General features: G+C 41.1%; 2 protein-coding genes across 2 annotated transcripts in view; both read right to left on the bottom strand.

Annotated features, from left to right (window-relative positions):
• Positions 1–1,010: 1,010 nt before the first annotated feature.
• On the bottom strand, positions 1,011–1,740 carry TIMM13 (translocase of inner mitochondrial membrane 13). The gene is made up of 3 exons (XM_063403032.1): positions 1,536–1,740; positions 1,317–1,385; positions 1,011–1,241 (listed from the first exon to the last, which is right to left on the bottom strand). The coding sequence occupies exons 1-3, from the start codon at positions 1,659–1,661 to the stop codon at positions 1,143–1,145; spliced, it is 294 nt and encodes a 97-aa protein (XP_063259102.1). The 5' UTR covers positions 1,662–1,740; the 3' UTR covers positions 1,011–1,142.
• Positions 1,741–3,015: 1,275 nt separating this feature from the next.
• LMNB2 (lamin B2) overlaps positions 3,016–20,718 on the bottom strand; it is a 34,520-nt gene continuing 16,817 nt past the window's right edge. The window contains exons 3-12 of the mRNA XM_063403030.1: positions 20,254–20,410; positions 19,430–19,555; positions 16,886–17,056; positions 13,639–13,764; positions 13,220–13,440; positions 12,345–12,636; positions 11,745–11,852; positions 10,829–10,948; positions 9,291–9,392; positions 3,016–8,192 (exon numbers count right to left, since the gene is read on the bottom strand). Coding sequence (XP_063259100.1) covers positions 8,151–8,192; positions 9,291–9,392; positions 10,829–10,948; positions 11,745–11,852; positions 12,345–12,636; positions 13,220–13,440; positions 13,639–13,764; positions 16,886–17,056; positions 19,430–19,555; positions 20,254–20,410 — 1,465 coding nt within the window. The 3' untranslated portion in view covers positions 3,016–8,150. The remainder of the gene's footprint in view (positions 8,193–9,290; positions 9,393–10,828; positions 10,949–11,744; positions 11,853–12,344; positions 12,637–13,219; positions 13,441–13,638; positions 13,765–16,885; positions 17,057–19,429; positions 19,556–20,253; positions 20,411–20,718) is intronic.

Below are 20,718 nucleotides of genomic sequence, written 5' to 3'. Positions count from 1 at the left end.
GTTCAGATTCATGGCTGGAACACCTATGGGATGCTCCCATGAAGGAAATGGGACTGCTGCAGAGCCAGTGCCACAAAATTCATACAGCCATAAAGAACGGTAAAAAGCCCCCTAAGCAAGTATGTCTGAAAGCTTTATTTTCAAGTAGTCATTCTGACAGTCTAGAAACTCCAGTTTCAGCAAGTCCAAATACTCATATATCTCCTCATAGTTTACCTTGTGTGAGAACACTTTGGGTTCTATCACATCCCTCTGAATGTCCTAAGAGGTATGGAGATGTCATTCTTCCAGTCTATCTCTGTGGCCAGCAAACCATGAAACCTTTTATAAAATACAGAAGAGCTTCAAAAGAAAGGATGTTAAAAACTCACTACACAGGCACTGTTAATCTCCAACACTCCTCTTCCAGCAGTTATATCTACTGCTGACCACACAGCATGAACCCACCTTTTCAGGAGCAGTGTGTAAGCAGAAAACAATAGAGAGTTGTGCCCCAAAGCAGACCCACATCCCCTGTTGCAGACATGCTCCTCCATCAAAAAATTATGCTTAGGATGTAGGCCCCAAGATGGAACATCTGTGTCAGAGCCAAACCAGAAACTACGGAGTATCACAGCCACAAAACACACTTTATTCTATAAAGAAAACAACCTAAGTACTTCCCAACCTGTTCATTCCTAGCTGTGCTCATACAACTATTTGAGAGGGTGTCCTGCTCCCCAACACTGTGCTTGAGCTGAGTCAAAGCTTATAAGCTCAAAGATAGCCGCACATAGTGCTATACAGATATTAGGGATAAAAGAGCCAAGGTGGCATATGGAGAATCTTCTGGCAGCTTTTCCACTAAAAGGGACTTATGGATGGGATGGACTATGCTGGATTTATCCACTGATAAATCCCTGGGCCAGTCTGGACACTTGGGAAGGGCAAGAAACAAACCGAGCAGCTCATAGGAAAAAAAAAAAACCACTCACTCCTGCAGCTGGTGCTAATAGAAGTCAATGGATGCAAAAGGTTCAGCGAGGTTTTATTGCTCTGCCATGACAGGGGCTGAGAAGGCAGCAGAATTCACGCCTAACCACCTGGACTGGCCGCTTGCCCCTTCCCCACATGGTCCCTCTCGGCCCAGAGGCCGGCAGGCGTCACATGTTGGCTCTCTCCCGCTGCAGCCGAGAATTGTAGGCTCGCGAAACTGTGTTCCAGGAGTCCATGTACCGGTCCATGCACATGGCGATGCACTTCTGCAGGACACAGAGCCTCAGCGGCAGCCCCGAACTAAAGGCCCGCGGGGTCCCACTTCTCCCGTCCGTCCTCACCTGCTCGGAATTGTCCAGGGCGCCTCCGGGCTTCCCGATGCACTTCCGAAAGCACTTGTCCGTCATCCGCTGCGGAGAGAGCCCGTGAGCAGGACCGCGGCCCGGGAGTCCGGCCGCAGCCGCCGCCCGTGCTGCGAGGGGAGCGGGGCGGCCTGGCCGTCCTCTGCGACCCGCACCGGGACCGAGTCAGCCCCCGCCAGGCCCGCCGCCCCTTCTCACCTGCAAGAGCTCCTGTGCGTTGGCCACGGCGATCTGCACCTTCACCTGCTCCATGATGAGCCCCGGGTCCAGCTTCCCCCCGCCGCCTCCTCCGGAGCCGAAGTCGGAGCCGAAGCTGCTCTCCATGCCCAGAGTCACCGCGGCCGCGGCCCCTGCGCTGCCACAGGGAGAAATGGCGGCGCCCGGGACTGCGGTTCCCGGCGGGCACCGCGCCGCCTCCGCCTGCGCGCCGGGCGGGACGGAGGGCTCAGCTCCGCGAGCCGCCGGGGGCGCCTCAGCGGGGCCGCTCCACCTCGTCCCCAGCCCGGGGACGCCCGTCCCGCCGCCGCTCGTGGCCCGTGTCCCCGAGCGCTGGTGTCACCGCCGGCCGCGGAGGAGGCGGCCCCGAGCGAGCTCCCCACTCCCCGGGGCCGAGCCAGGCCCGGGTCAGGCGGTGGAGTACGAGGGCTCAGCGCAGCCCCAACAACGGAGGCAACGGGAAGGGGCTTTAAACCGCCATCATCATAGGCACAAACGCTGCCCAGCTGCACCGCACGGTGAAACACCAGCTCTGCTGGGATCCCAGCGGAGAGTAACTTCCCTCTGGGATCTCTCTGGAGTTCATCCTTCTGTTCTCGAGGCTTCCCTCTACCTTACCTGACTTGGGTGAGAGGCCCGTGCCCTTAAAGTCTGCCTCAATGCCATTACACTTCCTTCCAGTAAGTAACAATGCTGTGGGACGAGGTAGAAGCAAATGGGACAGAACAACGTTACGGAGCTCTTTATCAAGGGTGAGATGTGATGTGCAGGTAGGAGATGGCATGAGAAAAGGGGAGGGACTGAGTACAACACCAGAGCTAAAGCCAAAACTGTGCTCAGCCTCACTAGCCCAAACCCACATTCAGCGTATTGCAAACCATATCACACTGTGTTTGGATCTGCCCACTTCAAAAAGAAGTCATTCCTACCACCCTGCAGAAGCATCATCAGCTATTGCTAACGATGGGGCAGCCACCTCAGGGACAATTTTAAAATTAGTACGGACTTGAAAGTGGGCTGCAAGCTGAGCCAGGCTGGCAAATGTGTCAGCTCGTGGCAATGCTTCTGTCCATCCCCAGGAATCCATCCCTGCCAGTGATATGTATCTGCTCTCATTTAGCATCAAGTAGGTTAAAGCAAAAAACGTCTTCAGTGCAGCAGTGATGAGAAAGCAAGGGAAGGTTTATCTGCTCCAGCTCCTGATACTCTTCCCCCTGCTTTTTTTGGTACTGATCAGAGAGGACAGCACGTTCCATCAGCACTCTGTCACGTTTAAGGAAAGCGTTCTCTAGAGCACATCCTGCGATCCCTGCTGGAACACACTCTGATTCAGTTGATCAGTGCTAGGAGCACAGACAGCACCTCTTTGTGTCCTCTCTCTATAGTTAAAGGCCTCTTTGGATGAATCATCTCGAACAGCCCACATTGCCTGTGTGTTGGGTAATGGACAGAAGGAAACCAATAAAATGCAAAACATTTATTTGAGTGTGTTGTACAAAAAGTTTCCAGTCATAAAATGTATATTACAAATCATTGAAAAAGACAAGACATTTGGCATGCATATTCTAATAGAAAAAAAAAACCAAAAAACCACAACAAACCCACTTTGAAATGATAAAGTCTAGGTCATGATGTAGATTTTCTAAGTTTCAAGTGAACACTTAAACTGTTTTGTCTTTGTGTTTCTGCTAACAACCTTTTTCATAATTCCCTATTTAAAAAACTTGAACCTTCCAAAAACTCATCTGCAGCAGCTGACTGGAGGTGGTTACTGCAGTGCCCTCAAGCCAGACCTATGTAAATCAGAATTTTGTTTAAAAAACTTAAAAAATAAAAACCACAATTCAAGTCACAAGGCATCGCTGCTATGAAAATAAGAAATCAACTGTGTTTTGTCCCCAAATGGAAAGCATTTTGGCTTAAACTTGCTCAAAATAGACGACTGCTTGTAATTTTAGTGTAATGAATATACAGTAACATCTGCCTTACCAAGATGGACTTGTCACTTCAGTAAGAGCTAACTAGAAAATCTGGAAGTTCAATAAACAATGTCTTATTTTCTGGAACTCCAAGTCAATTCACTTCTTGTGCTATTCTGGAGGCTTTCGCATCTTTTTCACTCTAGACCTTACCATTTCAAGAAAGGCATAATTTTTACAAATAATAATTGCATGTAAATATGGTCTTGTATAAAAAAGACAACAAACACCTTTAAATAATTTTAAACTGGTTTAAAGCTAAGCATATTGAAGGGCAAATAAAAATTCTGTTTCCCAGGCCATTTTAAACGAGTAAACAATCTCTCCAATATAATTTGTCCTGACATTCAGCTAAAACAGTGCTTTGAAAAATGCAATCACTATCTCACCTTCCGCTCACTGGTTCACAAGGCTTTGCTCACACAGTTTGGACCCAACAGTGTCAATAAAATGCAGGATCAAATATGAATATGCCTTTGTTTAGAGATAAGACTTTCAAAAGAAGATAGAGAAGAGATAGAATGGCTTAACAGTGAAGACATGAGTGAAGTGGCTACAAGAGATCTAGAACACACAACATGCATGTTTTCCTGAAGTATTAAAACTGATGTGCATAAAAGTAACAGATTCTCCAAGGCTGTGGGGTGTAGCCAGTATTTTTACAGGTCTCTTCTAACCTGCAACATCTGTTTAGGTTGTAGTTAAAGGGCATTTATATAGGATGAGCATTTAAAAAAAAAGAAAAAAAAAGTGTATAAAACCCAGTAAGATCCCTGAACACCAAGTGTCCCATTGCTCAAGGACAGACACCACACATTAGTGATCTTTCACACTGCAGTCTGCTTCACACTGCAGTACAACTCCCACACTACTGCTAGCTTGCACACATGCTCAGCTGGCTTTTATATCACAGGAAGCAGGTATTTATATTCTTTCCGAGACTTTTGGTTCCTGCTACAAATACAGACTATGGAGCCAACTGCCCATCTAATGGCAACACAGAGCTGAAGACAAGTGAGCAATATGTCAGTGCAAATGATGGGTTCTGTCAGAGTCAAGCTAGAACTCGGTGTAGGCATAAGGAGACCTGCTGGAAAATAGAGCTGTGAAGCACCAAGGGGAACAGGAAATACACAGGAAATATGGATGTGCAGGAACAAGGGAATCCCAGCCACTCCATTCCTTAGAGTGTGTCACTGTAATGCAACAGTTAAAGGAACAACTGCAGAAACAAGGGAGAAAGAAGTGGCATAAAATACCAGGGACTCTGAGACCACACCTCAGAAGGCACCACATTCCTGACAGGTCTTGCAGATGGATGGATTTGTTCTGAGACAAGCACTGTCACATGACATGAACTTAGGAAAGAGCAGGATGTGTTAATCGTATTTTACATAATGCTCTGTTATGAGATACACACAGGAAAAAACTATTTACTATTTCATCCAGAATAACGTATTTCTGGAATAAGAACATACATATAGATAGTTATGCTCCAGTAGCTGCTCTGATGAAAGCTTCATTTCCCTCATCAGAGACACCTTAAAATCATTTTTCCCCAGACAAGTCCAATGTATTTCTCCTGCAAGCTTTATGCTGGGTACCAGCACTGGAGTAGAACTGCTGTCCATGCTCTAATTTCATCAAGATGTTAACATACAGGATCAAAGAGAAAAAGCAGGCAAGGAGACAATGGATTTTAGTTGAATAAAAAGCTTTAAATATCCTGAAAATGGAAAGAAATCTTGGAAAGATGGAAAAAAAAGGAAACAATGCTTTTTTGGCTGGTAAATCCACAAAACTGCCTCCCAGTCTGGCTGGAACAGCGCTATTAGATTGAAGCTCAGCATCAAAAGCAAGAGGCCAGGATGGTGGCTGGAAAAGGCAACACAAAAAAGAAAGTACATGGAATACAGTAGTTCTTCTGTGTCTTGTAATTTACAGCTAGGAGTTATTTATCATATTTGTAGTAGCCTGTTAAAAAGCACTGTGGTAACAGAATCATCCACTTTCAGACTTGGCTTTTCCCACAGTGTCAATCACAAGTTTATTTGACCTGGATATACCTGAACATGGTCCTGAAGAATCAAATAAACTGTTTCCAAAGTTAAAGGACACAGTTCCAATTCTAAGGACAAATTCTGCAGACTGTTACTCAACGGCACAGTGCTCACCACAAGAGATCTGCAAGCACCAGTTCTTAAGGCTACAAGAAGACACATTCCCCATACAGTAGCTGCTAAGAAAACTATGGCTCAGGTAGCAAGAGGTTTTTCTTCATTTGAGCTGCCTTTTTGAGGCCATTCTTTACAGGAAATAAACAAACCAAAAACCACAGAGAAAATGTAAATTAACTACACATTCATTGCTTTAGTATTTAAGATCACAAAATAATCTTAAATTTACAGGACAATCTTAAAGGAATAAGCAGTCTGAAAACTAGCCCATGTAAAAAAATACATATAGATCTCTAGGGAAAAAAGCAAAAAGCCTTTAAACATTATGTCAGTATATTATAGAAGCTGTGTGTCAGAAAGGGAAATGGTGACCAGTGGTTGGAAGGTGGGTTTGCAAAAATAACTTTACATTGATTGCATTCATTTGCATAACAACAAATTTAGAAAAGGTAATTGTAACAGTATGTCTGAGAAACATAATTTCACTAGATACATCTTACAGAGAGAGAGACATGATTTACTACATATTTAACCTTCTACTCAAGCAGAGTGGGAAAATTACATTAGAAAGATGGCCAAGTACATCAATGCAGTTATCCCATCAGCCCAGACAGCCAAATCTTCATCCTGTTTATCTGTAATGGTCTTCTGATAATGGATTAAAACATAATTCTAAATGTCTATTATCTGAACGTCAGCAACTCAGTCATCCCACTCAAAAAGAGAAAAGTAGCATCTTTATTTTTAAATGGCAAAATAAATCCTGAAGCTTAAAGCCCCTTTTGTTCCCACCCTGCTTGCATAACAAAGCCATCAGTCAGAGCCACTAAACCAACTTTCTAGGTTATATCAGTCAGTCATGATACTGTTCAGAGAACATAATGTCCAAAAGCCACCGAAAACATCCAAACCTTGTCACTTGTCTTATGAGTCTTAACTATTTGAATGACAAGATCAGAGTTCAAGAGTGCAGGTAAAAACAGGATTCTATGCTGGAATCAAATGATATCCAAATTTTGTATCCAAAGTTACTAAGTTTGTTTTTCAACAAGTAGTTGCAAAAACATTCACATTCTTTGGAGCAGTCAAGTATTTTTCCTCATGCTTAAAGATGAACACTAATCCTTATGGGACTCAAGAGTTATCTCCAAAGAAATGCAGCAGCAGAAACCCTAAGCAATCTGACATTGTCAGATAAAAAATGCATCCTATTAAAATAAAAATCACCTGCTACCCATACAAAGCATTTTTTACAAAAAACATTATTCTCTCTTCACTCCTTGTTAGACTTTGCCTTAAGCACTTGAATGATGCATCACTTACATCCTCAACAGAGGCAGTTCCTTTGAACTGTTTAAAAGTCATTAAACTATTTCGGCTCTATTTTGCAAATACTGCTCCTTTGGATACCTGACAATGCCCCTTTGAACCTAAGAGAAGTATGAACAAGCTATATCTAGCTCTGACTAAAAAGGTCAACATTTACATAGGATAACCTTTAAAATTCCCAATATTTTTCACTGCCAAAAGTACAAATATGTTTTACTTCTAAAATCTTAATCAAATATTTTTAAAGTTGAATATGTCAAAAGGATTAAATCATAAATACTGAATACCACAATTTGTGTCCATGATTTAACTTGTGACAATGGCAAAATCCCCTAAAAATCCAACAGTTCAAATTCTGTGTTTGACACTTGCACTTACGATGGTGTATATATTCAGGAAACAGAACCCACCATTCTCCATCTTCTGAAATGATGACATGGAGTTCAGGTGAGACAGACACAGATGTTTTACCATCAGGCTGTCAAACCTTGGAGAAAGACACAATGGCAAGGTCCTGAGTAAAAAATGCCTAAAATGAAGCTTCCCTGTGTTATTGCAATTGTGGAGCAGCACTTTGAATGAATCTGTGGTCTAATTTTCCTAAGCTGGGAACTGCGGAGGATACCAGGCAAAATACTAGCATTTCTACACCTGTGGAGGAAACACTCTATGAATTTCTCCCAGGGCCCTGTAGATGTACATACTTTGTTAAACTTTTTGTCTGGGGGTATTATACTGGTTATATATGTAATTATAGATTTACCATACACTCAAGGAGTCTCATCTCATTTTAGCTAAAAATCTCTTTTCTGCTTTAGGTTTCTATGTAAGACTTTAAATTCTGTATGGGGAAAAACATTGTATTCCAATATAATGTTTCAACAAAGAGGGAAAAATAAAGAAATCTTCTAAAAATCCTGTCAGTTTTGTTCAGTAAAGTTTTTTTTTTTTTGAATTTTTTTTTATAAAAATGTACCAAGGAGTAAACTTCAAAGAAATCAGGTGATGCATATAAAAATAGTTTTCAGTGGCTCTGGAAGGAAAAAATAGCAACAATAAAAGAAAATAAATGAAGAGGGAAAAGCGCAAATAATAGTTTCTTTCTTCTTTTTTCACATCACTGAGCATCCTCTAGAGGTTGTTCTGGGATCCCCCTAAAATAAGACAGACAGAGTTGAATTCAGTTCTTACCAGCTATTCAGATTGCAAGCCTAGACTCTGGTTCTCATCCCAGTTGCCAAAAGCACCTTTTTAGTAGTTTAGTTACATTAAGGGAACATCACTACATAAGAGGAAGTAGAGCTGCCAGGACTGACACACTGCTCCTCTCGTTCTGGTTTCCTGCGACGGGTTGACTGGTTAGTCTCCACATTTCCAACAGTGATAGAGATGACAAATGAAAACTGTGATGTCATTAGCACGAGACAGTGCAAGTTCCTTTATTTCAAATGTTGATTCCATATGAGAGCTCTCTCTGTGATACAGCTGCTTTTTTGGGTAAGAAAGATCAGCTGTTTTATACAACAAATACACTGCTCAATCTTTGGGCCCAAAAAAACTTTGAAAACTCACCTGGAAACCTGCACAGAATGGGTTATTTGTGAAAAGAGCTACTAACGGCCATTCATCAGAAGAACCAATCCCCTGAGTTTCAAATTTAAAATATTTTCTAGTATCACCTATATATCTTTCTCCTTTTTTTTTCTCTGTCAGCTGCTGCTTGCTTATTTTACATTACTAAGCTAAAGGTTATCAAAACATACCGGTGGTATTATTAAGAAAAAACAAGTTTATTTCAGGCATAGAAGGTATATTGTATCAGAAAATAAACCAGTAAGCTGAAGCTGGCAGCAAGAGAAGCACCCTCATTCCTAGTTTTCAGTGGTTATCTGGTAATATTCTGCTTCCAGCAAGAATGCCCCTGCTCTGTTGCACAGAGCATCAGATCCTGGGAGGAACACTGCCTGCTAATGCTGCAAATGTGTGATCTGAAGCACAGATACCCCGAGCAGGCATCAGCCACTGTCTGAGCTGTACCAGGATGGATCCCAGCAGTAATTCCTGGCAGCATTGATCATATTGTCCTCTCTAAGTACACTGCAATGTTGCAAGAAAACATTGGAAGAAAGGAAGAAAGGACCAGGAAGCTCAGAGCTGACAAAAGTTGAAGGGGGATTCCCCCCCCCAAATCTTATGCCTGACTGATCCAACTAATGAGGCACAAGTTAAACATCTGGTCTGCATCTGATTACCTGTTGGTTGAAAAGGTCTTCCTCTCCGTATTCTGCTTCATCTTCTTCCTCTTCATTTTCTTGCATGACTACTGATTTAGTAACACTTCTCACTGCAACTTCCTACACAAAATAACAGATAAGGAGATGGCCAGGAGTCTTTATCTATCTGTTAAGTTTTTGCTATATGATCAATACAATATTGTTATTAAATTCTGGAGAGTTTAAAGCAACTTGGCCTAGATTTAACACTAGCTATGCAAGCAAATACTGGCAATATCCTGCAAATCACAACATCGTTCCTACTTCTGTGAACTAAAAGGCATTGTAATTGTGAACTAAAAGATAATGTAATTCAGCTACTTGAACTTTCTTTCATTACCCTGGGATTTAAGAGGAAGCAGACATGTTTCAGGTGATCAGTAGTCAATTTTACACAAGGTCACAGCAGACACAGGAAGGAGCTGTCTGAGATACAGTGTAACGTGAGAAACTAAACTTTCTCAGTATGATTACACAACATAAAGAATATTCCCAATTATTAATAAATATATAGTGTCAATTGCATATGTTGGTTATCAGCATGGTCTTACAAACCAGGCATTAAAGAGAATTCTAAAACGCCAGGAAGGTTCCTTTATTACTAAATTATTCTAAACGCTTCTAAATAGTAAGAAATTCTTCTCCCTACTTGCACCATGGAAATCACAGGTGAAAGCCTCTAGTTGCAGAAAAAGTTGCCCTTAACATACACCCCTAAGCAGGGATACTAAACGTAACCACAGTGAAAAAAGACATAGATTTGAAATTTTTTCAGATACTAGTTTGACCACACAGTTGGAATACCGAGAGTGTTAGCTTTCTATTTGTACAAATTATTCCCCTCCTACATCATCCTGCCCACAGGTCTTCCAGAAAACTGCCAGCAAGAAAGGCAACACAAAAACTGATACAACTGTGGTCTGTTTCCTTTTCCTACTGCTATCAGATTGCTGGGATAATGGCATGCTTATGAGTAACAGCCAAGGCATAATTCTTTGTTGCAAAAGTCATCTGCAGGGATGGTTTTAAAAAAATTAACTGTGGACAGATGTAGGGCAATGCAAAATGCTCAGGAACTTCTAACAAAAGAGAACATATGATATGCTTCTAAAATGGAAAGGACAACTATCTTCCTACATTAATATTTACATTGCACCTCTGAACATCATAGGAACTAAATAATGGAACTGTGAATTGCCAGAAATGATTCTTTTTTTTTGTCTCTTCTAAAAGTACATACTCAATTTCCAAACAAATTCGCTACTAGCAGGGTATTCTTCTAAAATAGGAAAAAAGTGTCTATAGGCATAATCATGATGATCAGAGTTTTCAAAAGAATCCCAAAAATGTAAGAGATATGTACAGACACCTAATTATTTCAGTGTTATAAACTGTCATATTAGAAGACACCAGTGGAGATCTTACAATCCTTACAAAAGGATTTTGTCATTGTGTCATGTCACCCCACCCTCAGATTAAGATTTTGGGAGATTACCCAGCCCATGGACACAGCCTACCTCTCCTTCAGAGTTTACGAGGTAAGTGCGGATATTTCCACCAGTGCCCCAGCTGCCTTGATTCTTCCACACGAGAACAGAAGGGGGGCTATGAGATACCCCTGCATCTGCACCCCAGATCTAGAGAGAATGACAATCTGTAATTAGCTGTTTATCCAATTTTCTCTTTTAAATATCCCCCTAATTCTCCTACTTCTCTCTACACATTAGGTTTCTTTTCTAAATTCCAATGGCAGTTTTACGCTACTTTTAACCACACTATTACTTGTAGTAAGGTATTAAAAAAATGTAATATTGCAGTCATTAATTCTTTTCTGAACAAATTTCTCCTACACTGTCTCAATAACTATACTTTATTGAGCCTAGGCAAAAAGCAGCATCAATCTTTTATTTGTATCTGAACAATTGATACTTAAGTAGAAATAGCTGCAAGTGATCAAGATACATTTATTTCTTCCTAAAAGAACATCTGTTGCAGACTGAAAATAAAATGCATAATTATTGACAAGCAGCTGTTCTACTACCGTTAATATTGAGAATGTCCAGTCTTAACTACAGTCTACTAGTCTGGATGAATGCTCTGAACTGTTCCAAATTCTTTAAGAGATTGAGCAGGATTAGGGTTCTAAACCTGGGCAAAGGTGTTTGGAATCACATAGTCCTTGACTAATCCCTAAAAATACCTTTCTCTTCAACTTTCTCTGTGCCCAAAATAATGGTCTTAAATACTGGAGCACTAATACAGAAATCCATTTTTTTGTTTTGCATTTTAATAACTGAAATCCTGCTCCTCTAGAGTGAGATCCATGAACCCAAAAGTTATACACCAAATCAGGCTGCACCAGACTTCAAGATTTCCAACTGCCATGGCATCAACAGAAGCGTATGTTGCTGACATACTGTAAATACAACTTACTGTAACAGTCTGCCCAGCTCTGAGGACATACTTAGGAGTAAATTTGTAAGCAATTTCATCTCCATCTCCAATTTGTCTTTTCAGTCTCCAGTTACCCAAAGACTGATCCTAATGGAGAGAGTCAGAAAGTTATTCAGAGTGAACAAAATAGAACATGCAGGCATCAGAGTCTAGGTCTTTGTTATTAAAATAATGGGAATATAAATTTATTTATATGGTTGTTAGACATTTGCATTCTACCTTAAAAATATTTGCCTATATCTAGTCAGAGTCTAAAGTGTAAATCCCATAAGGTCATTCAGCAAAATTTTAAAATATACCCATTCCACACAATAAAGTTCTGTTAGACAGCAGGGTGTTTTGTTGAGCAATGTCCCAGCACACATTTACACATTTGAGACACAAAATTGTATTCTCTTCCTGCAGCATGTTAGCCCACCATTATGTTCAACTTTTCAAAGCCCCCATTAATTCCTGCAGGATGCTGCACTATGAGATACTGCATCTGCTCTCCACATGGCTGCACTCATGCTGCAAAGGGCTGTGTATCATCTCAGTTTAGCTTGTCCTTGTTCTTCTATGAGCTCTGCTGATGCTCACCTTCTCGGAGTTGTTCTTAAGCTGAACGTATTTGCCCTCCAGGTCTATTTCTTCTATGCTGATACTTCCTGTAGCTGAAGCTTGCTGGCACATTTGAAAGCTACTGCTACTGCTGCTGCCACTGATACTTCCAGTGCCGATCCCACTTGTTCCACTGCCAGAAAGCTCCTCTGCTTCAATACGTTTTCTCTTGCCTCGGGAGGAGCGAACAAGTGAAGTGCTGCTGCTGCTGCTACTGGAGGTAGCCCGAGAGACTGTGACACGGGAGGAGGGACTTGGAGAGAGCTTCAACCTTAACACAACCAAGGAAGCATTTTTATTAACTCACCCAGAGAACCACTGACAAAGCTACACTATCCTCAAGTAACCAGAGTGTAATGTGCTCCGAGGCTGACAGCAACCTCACTCCGTATGTCAAGAGGACTGCATACATAAGGAGGAGGGGGCTACCCATCCCTGACAATGTTCTGGCAGCATGATCATGTGACATGGAAAGCAGTGCTACTGAGAGCAACACAAATCTCTCAACCCCTCCCTCCAGTACAGCTACTACTTAAATGCACTATTCTTGGGCCCCATGATTTAAAACCACAGAAGTACAAGCATTTAAGTAAAAAGATGATATGAAGACCAAGCCCAGAATGGTGTATTCCACTGTACTCCAAGACCATTACAAACACCCAAAATAAGGACAGTGTTCAGTTGAGAACAAGTGTTCCATCCAAGTGTTCCATGCACCAACACTGGTGTGAAGCCAATATAACTTCATGAAAGGAAACCTGGGCATTCCTGCTCAAGTGGTAAAAAAAAATTAGTGCAAGAAATGAAAATAACACTTGTGAGTCCTTAGAAAAGAAAGTGGAATCTTTACGCACCTTTCCTCTTCTCCTTCCAGAAGTTTTCGGTAAGCACTGATCTCCATGTCCAGTGCTAATTTAACATCAAGCAGTTCTTGGTACTCTGTAAGCTGAAGCTGCATCTGGTCCCTCATGTCTGTCATTTCCCTCTCCTTTGCATCCAGCATCTTCCTAAACTTCTCCCGCTCACCAGCCATCATCTCCTCCAGTTCCCGAATGCGATCTTCTGCTGCGCTGGCCTAGGCACACAGCACAAGAAAAAGCCCACCTGGTACTCATGCAGGTCCACTCAAAAAGTTAAAACCCTTCTCCCTCCCAAATTAACATAACAAAGATTTCTCTGTGTAAAATTCTGAAAATATAAAGAGTCACAAATATTAATATATTCACACAAAACAGCTGTGTGTTTGAGATGAAAGCCAATTTAGTCCCTTTACCTGTTTCTGAAGACCAGAAAGCTGGTAGCTGAGAGCTTCTATCCTCATGCGAGCCTCCTTCAGCTCCTCTCGAGCTGCACCAGCAGCTTTGTCATTTTGGTCAGAGGACAATTTGGCATTCTCCAGCTGGAAAGAAAGTTTTACACAGCTCACTTGTACTGAGTTAGAAATCCTCCAATATTCTTTTGGTAAAAAAAATAGCAACTGTTTAATTTCAATAAATTTTAAATGGTCTGGTAAGTTTAGGATAAGAATTGCATAACATTAAGGAATGCCCTGAAGACCAAAGGAAAATCTATTTCAGACCTAATCCTATAGTATTTACTTATGTTGTTAAAAAAAATACTCTTCCATTACACAAGCAACCTCAATTTCCAAAAAACTGACCACATGCTCTGCTTGTTTATCCCAAGGCAAATCACACTGGGTGGCAGCAAAGCCTGCCTTACCTAATCCATGTTCTGGTCCAACAGTTCCTTGGATGCCCAGAGATTAACTCAGTAAAATATTCCACAGGTATTATGTCTCTGCTGGCTATTTGCAACTCAAGGACTTCTCATTCAGAGACAATATTTTGCTGCTTACTATCTCTCAGTGGATTTCTCAGGCAGGAATTTGTCTTTGCTTTCTGAATTTTTGGGGCAATGAATTCAGCTCTATATTAAAGAACAATACTTTTTGTTTATTCTCAATCTGGACATTCTCACTGGACATTCACTGTCCCTGCTCCTATTGAAAAAATAATAAACAATCACTTCTCATTCACCTTCCCCCATGCTGTTTATCCTTTTACAGGCATCCACTGTATCTGTCACTTCTCTCAATGCATCTCTTTTCCAGGTGAAATTTTATTTAAAATTTTCTCATGCATGACTTGTTTCCCACTCTAAACTGTTTCTGTCAGTCTACTCTGTATTGCTCTGTAGTACCTTTGCAAGAAGTAATAAAACTACCCGCAGCACTCCAGATGCCATCCTGTCCCAGAGGCAAAACAATGGGTTTGGTTTTATTCTCTTTCCCTAATAGTTGCCAATATACAATTTGTTTTTAATTTTTTGTTAAATTCACCTAGCAAACAAGCTTAATTTCTAGTGGTTAATTTTATCCAAAACAGAGAGAGCAAAACCAGAGCTCTTACACGGTATGTTTCATGAAAGCAGAGAGCTGGAAAAAGTATCCTTTGCACGCCTTAGAGCTGGACTTCAACAATTTTGCCACACTATGGAATCCACTCAAAAACTAAACTGATCCAATTCTAAGAACAGTTACAGGCAGAAGATGTTCTGTAGCCACACAAAACAAAGGTTTATAAAATCAATCTTCATTAGCTCTGCTGTTCATTAGGTTCTGAGCAGCACACACAGAGGCTTCTTTAAGCTACAGATTTTGAAGGAACTTCAACTCCACTGCTTCTTGTAAAGTTTAAAATTAAGAAGTATTTGAAGTCTGACAGCCATTCACTACCTTACAGTCCTGCTGGCATAGTGCCAAATACTCAGAAATTCTATTGCTTATTATTACAGATCATGATGATCTTTCTTAGAAGCCATTTTTAAGTATTCAAAAGTCACAATAAAGTCTCCCTGCAGAGTTCTCTTGCCCAGGCTGAACACCCTAGCTCTCTCAGTTCTCTCTGTAAGAGGTGCTCCAGTCCTTGGATTACTTTTGTGGCCTCCTCTGGACTTTCTCCAGCCGCTCCACATCTGTCCCATGCAAGAAGTGAGCTTTTACCCAAGATCATCTCATCCTGGAGATCCTCAGTAGCTAAAGCTAATGATTTGCTTTGACATCATATTCCTCTCCAGCTTTGGCTCTCTAACAGGCACACATTTTGTTCAGAAATCACAGAATGAAGTTCACAGCTAAACTCCTTTCCCTCCATATTCCAACTTCACCCATTGTTATGCAGGGAAAAAGCAGCTTAATTTGTTCATTCCCCTGTTCAAAGCATGTCATTTTTCATTGTCTAAGTCTGTATATTGCAGCCTTTCTTTTTTTTTTTTTTTTTTTTTCTACTAAGCATCTTCTATTCTGGATCTCCTGACTGTGACAAGTCAATCCAAATAGATCCTTCTATAAAGTACTACACGTTCCACAGCTTTGTGAATAATTCCAACACTGCCAACTGTGTTGGGGGTTTTAATTTTAATTTTGCGGTTTTAATATCTATTATCTGTAGTGTTGCTGCCATAAAGTAATAAGTTAATATTTGTAGATCAGTATTTCTCAAATCAAATTATCAACCCAAAGAATTCAAAGGGAGTCTCAGTGAAGGGTTGGGGAGAACAATGTTATCAGTACCATCACTCTTCCAGCACAAGAGAACAAGAAGTGGCTGTAATTTTGACAAGAATTTTCAATAGCCAGAATTGCCAGGATGAGGCTCTGAGCAACCTGGTCTAGTTTAAAGATGTTCCTGTTCAAGGCAGGGGGCTGGGCTAGATAGCTTTTAAAGGTCCCTTCCAGTCCAAACCATTCTACAATTCTATGATTTCCAAATTATAGACCATGGTTTTCATCACTGAAGCTGATCAAGAAACGTCTGATATCTTGCCTGAAGTTTTCCAGTCACCAAAGAAATCACAGCTGCATCTAGTAATTTTCCAGTCCAGAACTAACTTAGATCATTGAAATGTGGCCAAGCTTAGACATATTTAAGTGTATTGGCATCATTAAGAACACTGCAAAGACCACAGTAAGAGCAAAGTGACAATGCACCCTTAGATAAGAAGCCCCTTCCAGTGAGTCTGTATTAGTTTGCAAGCTCACTCCTTCAAGCAAAGGCTCATACTGAGACATACCCACTTCCCAGCTCTCCAATCCCCCTCTCCAGCTTCTTATGCACAATGTATTACATGTATTGCAAGTCTTCCCTACCCCCTCCATCTGTGAAGAAAAACTGGTTCTACTGATGTAAGAAAAAACCCTTAGAGCAGAAGACATTGTCTAATCAGCTACTGTGTGACACCCACTATTCCCACCGTGTCTTCTGCAGAGACCAAAAACAGCTCCAGGTGTTTTCTCACTAACTGACCTCTCTTGGCTAAAGCTATTGCTTATTATTACCTCTGGCTATAACCTCTCTGGAAATGCACCTGCACACAAGTCCCAGGGAAAGCATTTGAATGTTGGGACAAAACTTCCTCAAATGTACTCATCTCCTTAAAAGCGGTAGAGCTGGTAGAAATGTTTTTTATCTCACAAACTGGGCTTCCAGTGTAACAGTGCTGGGGACGGCAGTTGTTACCTTAGCCTGATAGGTCTGCTCCAGCTCCATCTTGTACAGTTTGACTTGTTCATCATGTTGGTTTCGCAGATCCTCCAGAGCCTGAGTCATTTTGGATTCATACTCCTGTTGGCGGCTTGTGTCCACCTCAATCAAACGATGTTCATGTCGTTTTCTTGTTTCCCTTATTTCCTACACACACACAGAAGAAGAGGGACAATCCCCACAATAAGGTAAACAGTAAAAGCAGTTACATTCAGACAACACAATTAACTACTGCAGTACTAGCTATTTAGTATAATGGAGCTACAGTACCACAGGCCTTTAAGCCTAGGAACTGCTGCATGCATCAACAGATTCAAGTTACTGTTCTCATTTGTCAGGACGTAATTCTTAAAAGTGATTCAACTTAAAACCAGCTTCAATAATAGCCATATATTATCTACGTAAAGAACTATTTTATGCTACAGAAGTCAAAATGGGGGAAGGGAGGTGAAAAAAACATCAATTTTTACATAGCAAAGAGATTCCATATCCTGCACTACAAACCCTGTCCTTCTCAATATACATCCTGACATTATAATAGCACTCTACAAGGAATCAAATGAAAATGAACACCTTTTGTGAACATTATATATATTAAAAAAATCGTTATAGAGAAAAACTGCATCTTCAAATTTCACTCTTAAGCACATGCAGATCTCATCTATGTTCTACATACTTGTTGATCCCTTCTTACTAGATTTTGATTAGAGTATTAATAAAACAGCAACCCAAGCAACCCTGAAGATATAATTTTTTATGATCAGAGTTTGTACTAAGAAATTTTCATTTTTAGAAATGTACAAGTTTTTTCTGCTTAAGGACACTGGTTGCAAACTAGTAAGGTAAGGCTTACTCATGCACTTACTCATGTAGAGACCTGGCCAGGTCTGAATGTGTGGTATGAGAAAAACAATTTCTTCCTTCAGGGCAGGACAAACAAGCAAGGAGTGGTTCTGAGTACTGGGAGGAGGCCTGAAGTTAGCAGCAGTGCCATGAGGAACAGAGCAAGTGAAGTAAGGCTCAGTTTTGCTAGACTGGAGCCATAGCAGGCTAACACATACTCAAAGCACCTTTACTAGTTGTTTTGCAGAAATGGTCTACATCTAAAAATAAATCCCCAGAAACATGTCCTTTTACTAGAAGCTATGTGCTCGGAAGTGATATGGAAGAAGCTTTTCTTTCAGTGGCTAATTTTGACACCAAAAAACTAGCAAGCAGCAGTCTCTCAGTAACTGTAGGCAATGGCAGCTCAGAAGCTGAAGGAATGTCGTGGGGCACTACGAAGGATCAGGTGAAGGGCTGAGCTGATCCAGCAGTTCAACACCACTAGAATAAGCAGGCCTCATCTGCCATACTCCCAGTCACTATGTCTCAGTTTTAGACCCTTCAATGAACCCAATCAATTCACTAACGTAAAGGAAATTGATTTCTTTATTGCTTCATGTGTTGAATTGGTGCATACAAAAATTAAAGAGCTTCAGGGATGGCTAAAGAACACACCCTTGAGCACAGCAAGCTTTACGACTAGTTTTTGCTGTCTCATTTAGCTACACCTTCAGTCAATAGCAACACATTCTGCCCAAGAAGAAAAGTTATTTTAAGGTCCTACAACCAAACAAGGATCTGTCAGTGCAGTCAGTGTACCAATCCAACCACTCCAGGGCATGGAAGTGAGACAGTACGTCTAAGGGTGATCTCCTTGGTTGGTTTCTTTGCCCTGCTTCAGCCCCTGTCCCCTGTCATTAGCCACAGAGCCCTGTCCCATCCCTTAAACCAGTCTGAGCACTCATTTGGATTCTGTGGTAAAACAACTTAGCCACTAAGCAATCAAAAATTATACTCAACCAAAAAAACATTAGTATCTTTCTAGTTAATCTGGTTGAAATGGTTAGGTGAACAGCGAGCCAAGCATCACGCCTAGAGTAGGTGAGATGAACAGTGGAAGCATGTGGTGAGTGCTCAGCAATCACTCATCGAATGAGCTTGCAGAACCACCAGAGATGGAATAAACAGACATAACACTTTGCATCTGGTAGGGAGATAAAGTCATGCTTCCCTTTCTCAATTCTCACTATTACAAAAATTTTGGTCTTCACTAGAACCAGTCACAGGCAGAAAACTACCTCTGCAACAAGCAAGGCAGTTGCATACTGTTCTACTCAATAAAAACAGGTTATAATCAAGTCCAGCAACCAAAGCTGGTATAAGTAAAGAGTAGAGCCATGCAACCAGGTCCAGAGAGAGGAAACAAGATTTTCCCTTTCCCACAGCAGTCAGCTGACTCCTTGAGTTCACCTGCCCATGGACCAATACTTTTGCCACCTGGCCCTCATACCGACTCCACCAATGATTTGCTATGTAAAAAGGTGTAAAATCTTTACCTATTTTATTATTCAACCCATTTATAGGCAGGATAATACAGATTTTCTCTACCTGGACTAGTTAGTAGTTACTCATAGTCAAATTGATTAAAAGCTACATTAGCTTTGGACAGTGGCAAGATTAGTAGATTTATAATACCTCCTCAAATACATTCTTCCTGAAATCCAGATCCTCTTGCAAACTCTGGCACCGGTTTTCCAGGTCCACACGCATGAGTGTCTCCTTCTCCAACTGCTTCTTTGCCACAGCATGACCATCTTCAGCCTAGTAAAGAATTTTAAATTTAATTTTTTGTCTGGATTCCTATCTTCCATCCACAAACTTTTATAGTCTTCATCTGATGTCTTTGGACCAGTTACTCCCAATAACAAATCTAATGTCAAGCCATTTAAAGAAAACCAATCCACACCACCACCAGAAAGAAACACAATAAATAAACAAAAGCCCCACTAAAAAAAAACCCTATTGTGTGTGCATGTCTGTGTGTTAACTGATATTTAAATCAAGCTTGTATGTTTGCATACTAGCTATCTAAAATGTAGTATTAGTTCAATACATTCTTATACAGGAGTTGAGGATTATTAATTACTCAAGCTCAATATGTTGCGCTTTCTTTTTCTTGCTAGCATGGTCCCACTGGCTATTCCAGCACAAGTGTAAAATTATGCAGGACTTTATAAAGACAACATTTAATAACCCAACATCCCATGAATACAGAAACATCAGAAGTTTTCAGATAAAAACTTCTGATGAACAAAATGTCTAGAATGCTGTGTTTGCTTTGGTTGTTTTATACAGATTTGTTACAATTCAGTTTTGTATCCAAGAGGGGCAGCCAAAGGTTCAGCAGTAAGCAAGGTGGATCACCGATGTTCAGACTATAAAATAACTGCAAAGAAAGAAGGGAATCTACGCTTAACAAGCTATCCTGTACTGAAGCAAGAGAGCATTCCCTATCATACCTTAGCAAGCTGGGCACGCAGATCAGCCACCTCTGCCTCCAGACTGCGTTTCTCATTCAGGACAGTATTGAGTTCTGCTTCGCTTCTATGGAAGAGAACTTCCAGATCCTTGATGCGACCCTGAGCCACAGACAAATCTGCATCTTTCTTCTTATAGCTGGAAAAACAAAAGTACATTATAATTGTAAATGGGTGCACACCCATCCTGAGCACATCCTGGTTACAGCCACAGGTATTTTGTTATCAGACACCTTTTATCAAGCCCAGCTCACCACTATATGGCTCCTGCAGTAACCTGCAGATGCTGCTGATCATTGACCTGGAACACCCCCAAAATGTGCAGCCAATACCGTGTTCTGTAAATGCATGGCACAGTAAAAAACACGTAATGGACAGACAAGGGAAAACAAGAAGGCAATTCTGGCAGCCACGAGATGGTAACACACACAAGGTGTAAAATCTTCC

The sequence above is a fragment of the Prinia subflava genome, chromosome 8 (genome assembly GCF_021018805.1).
Source record: "Prinia subflava isolate CZ2003 ecotype Zambia chromosome 8, Cam_Psub_1.2, whole genome shotgun sequence".
Lineage (NCBI taxonomy): Eukaryota > Metazoa > Chordata > Aves > Passeriformes > Cisticolidae > Prinia > Prinia subflava.
This window is presented reverse-complemented; position numbering and strand designations above follow the sequence as displayed.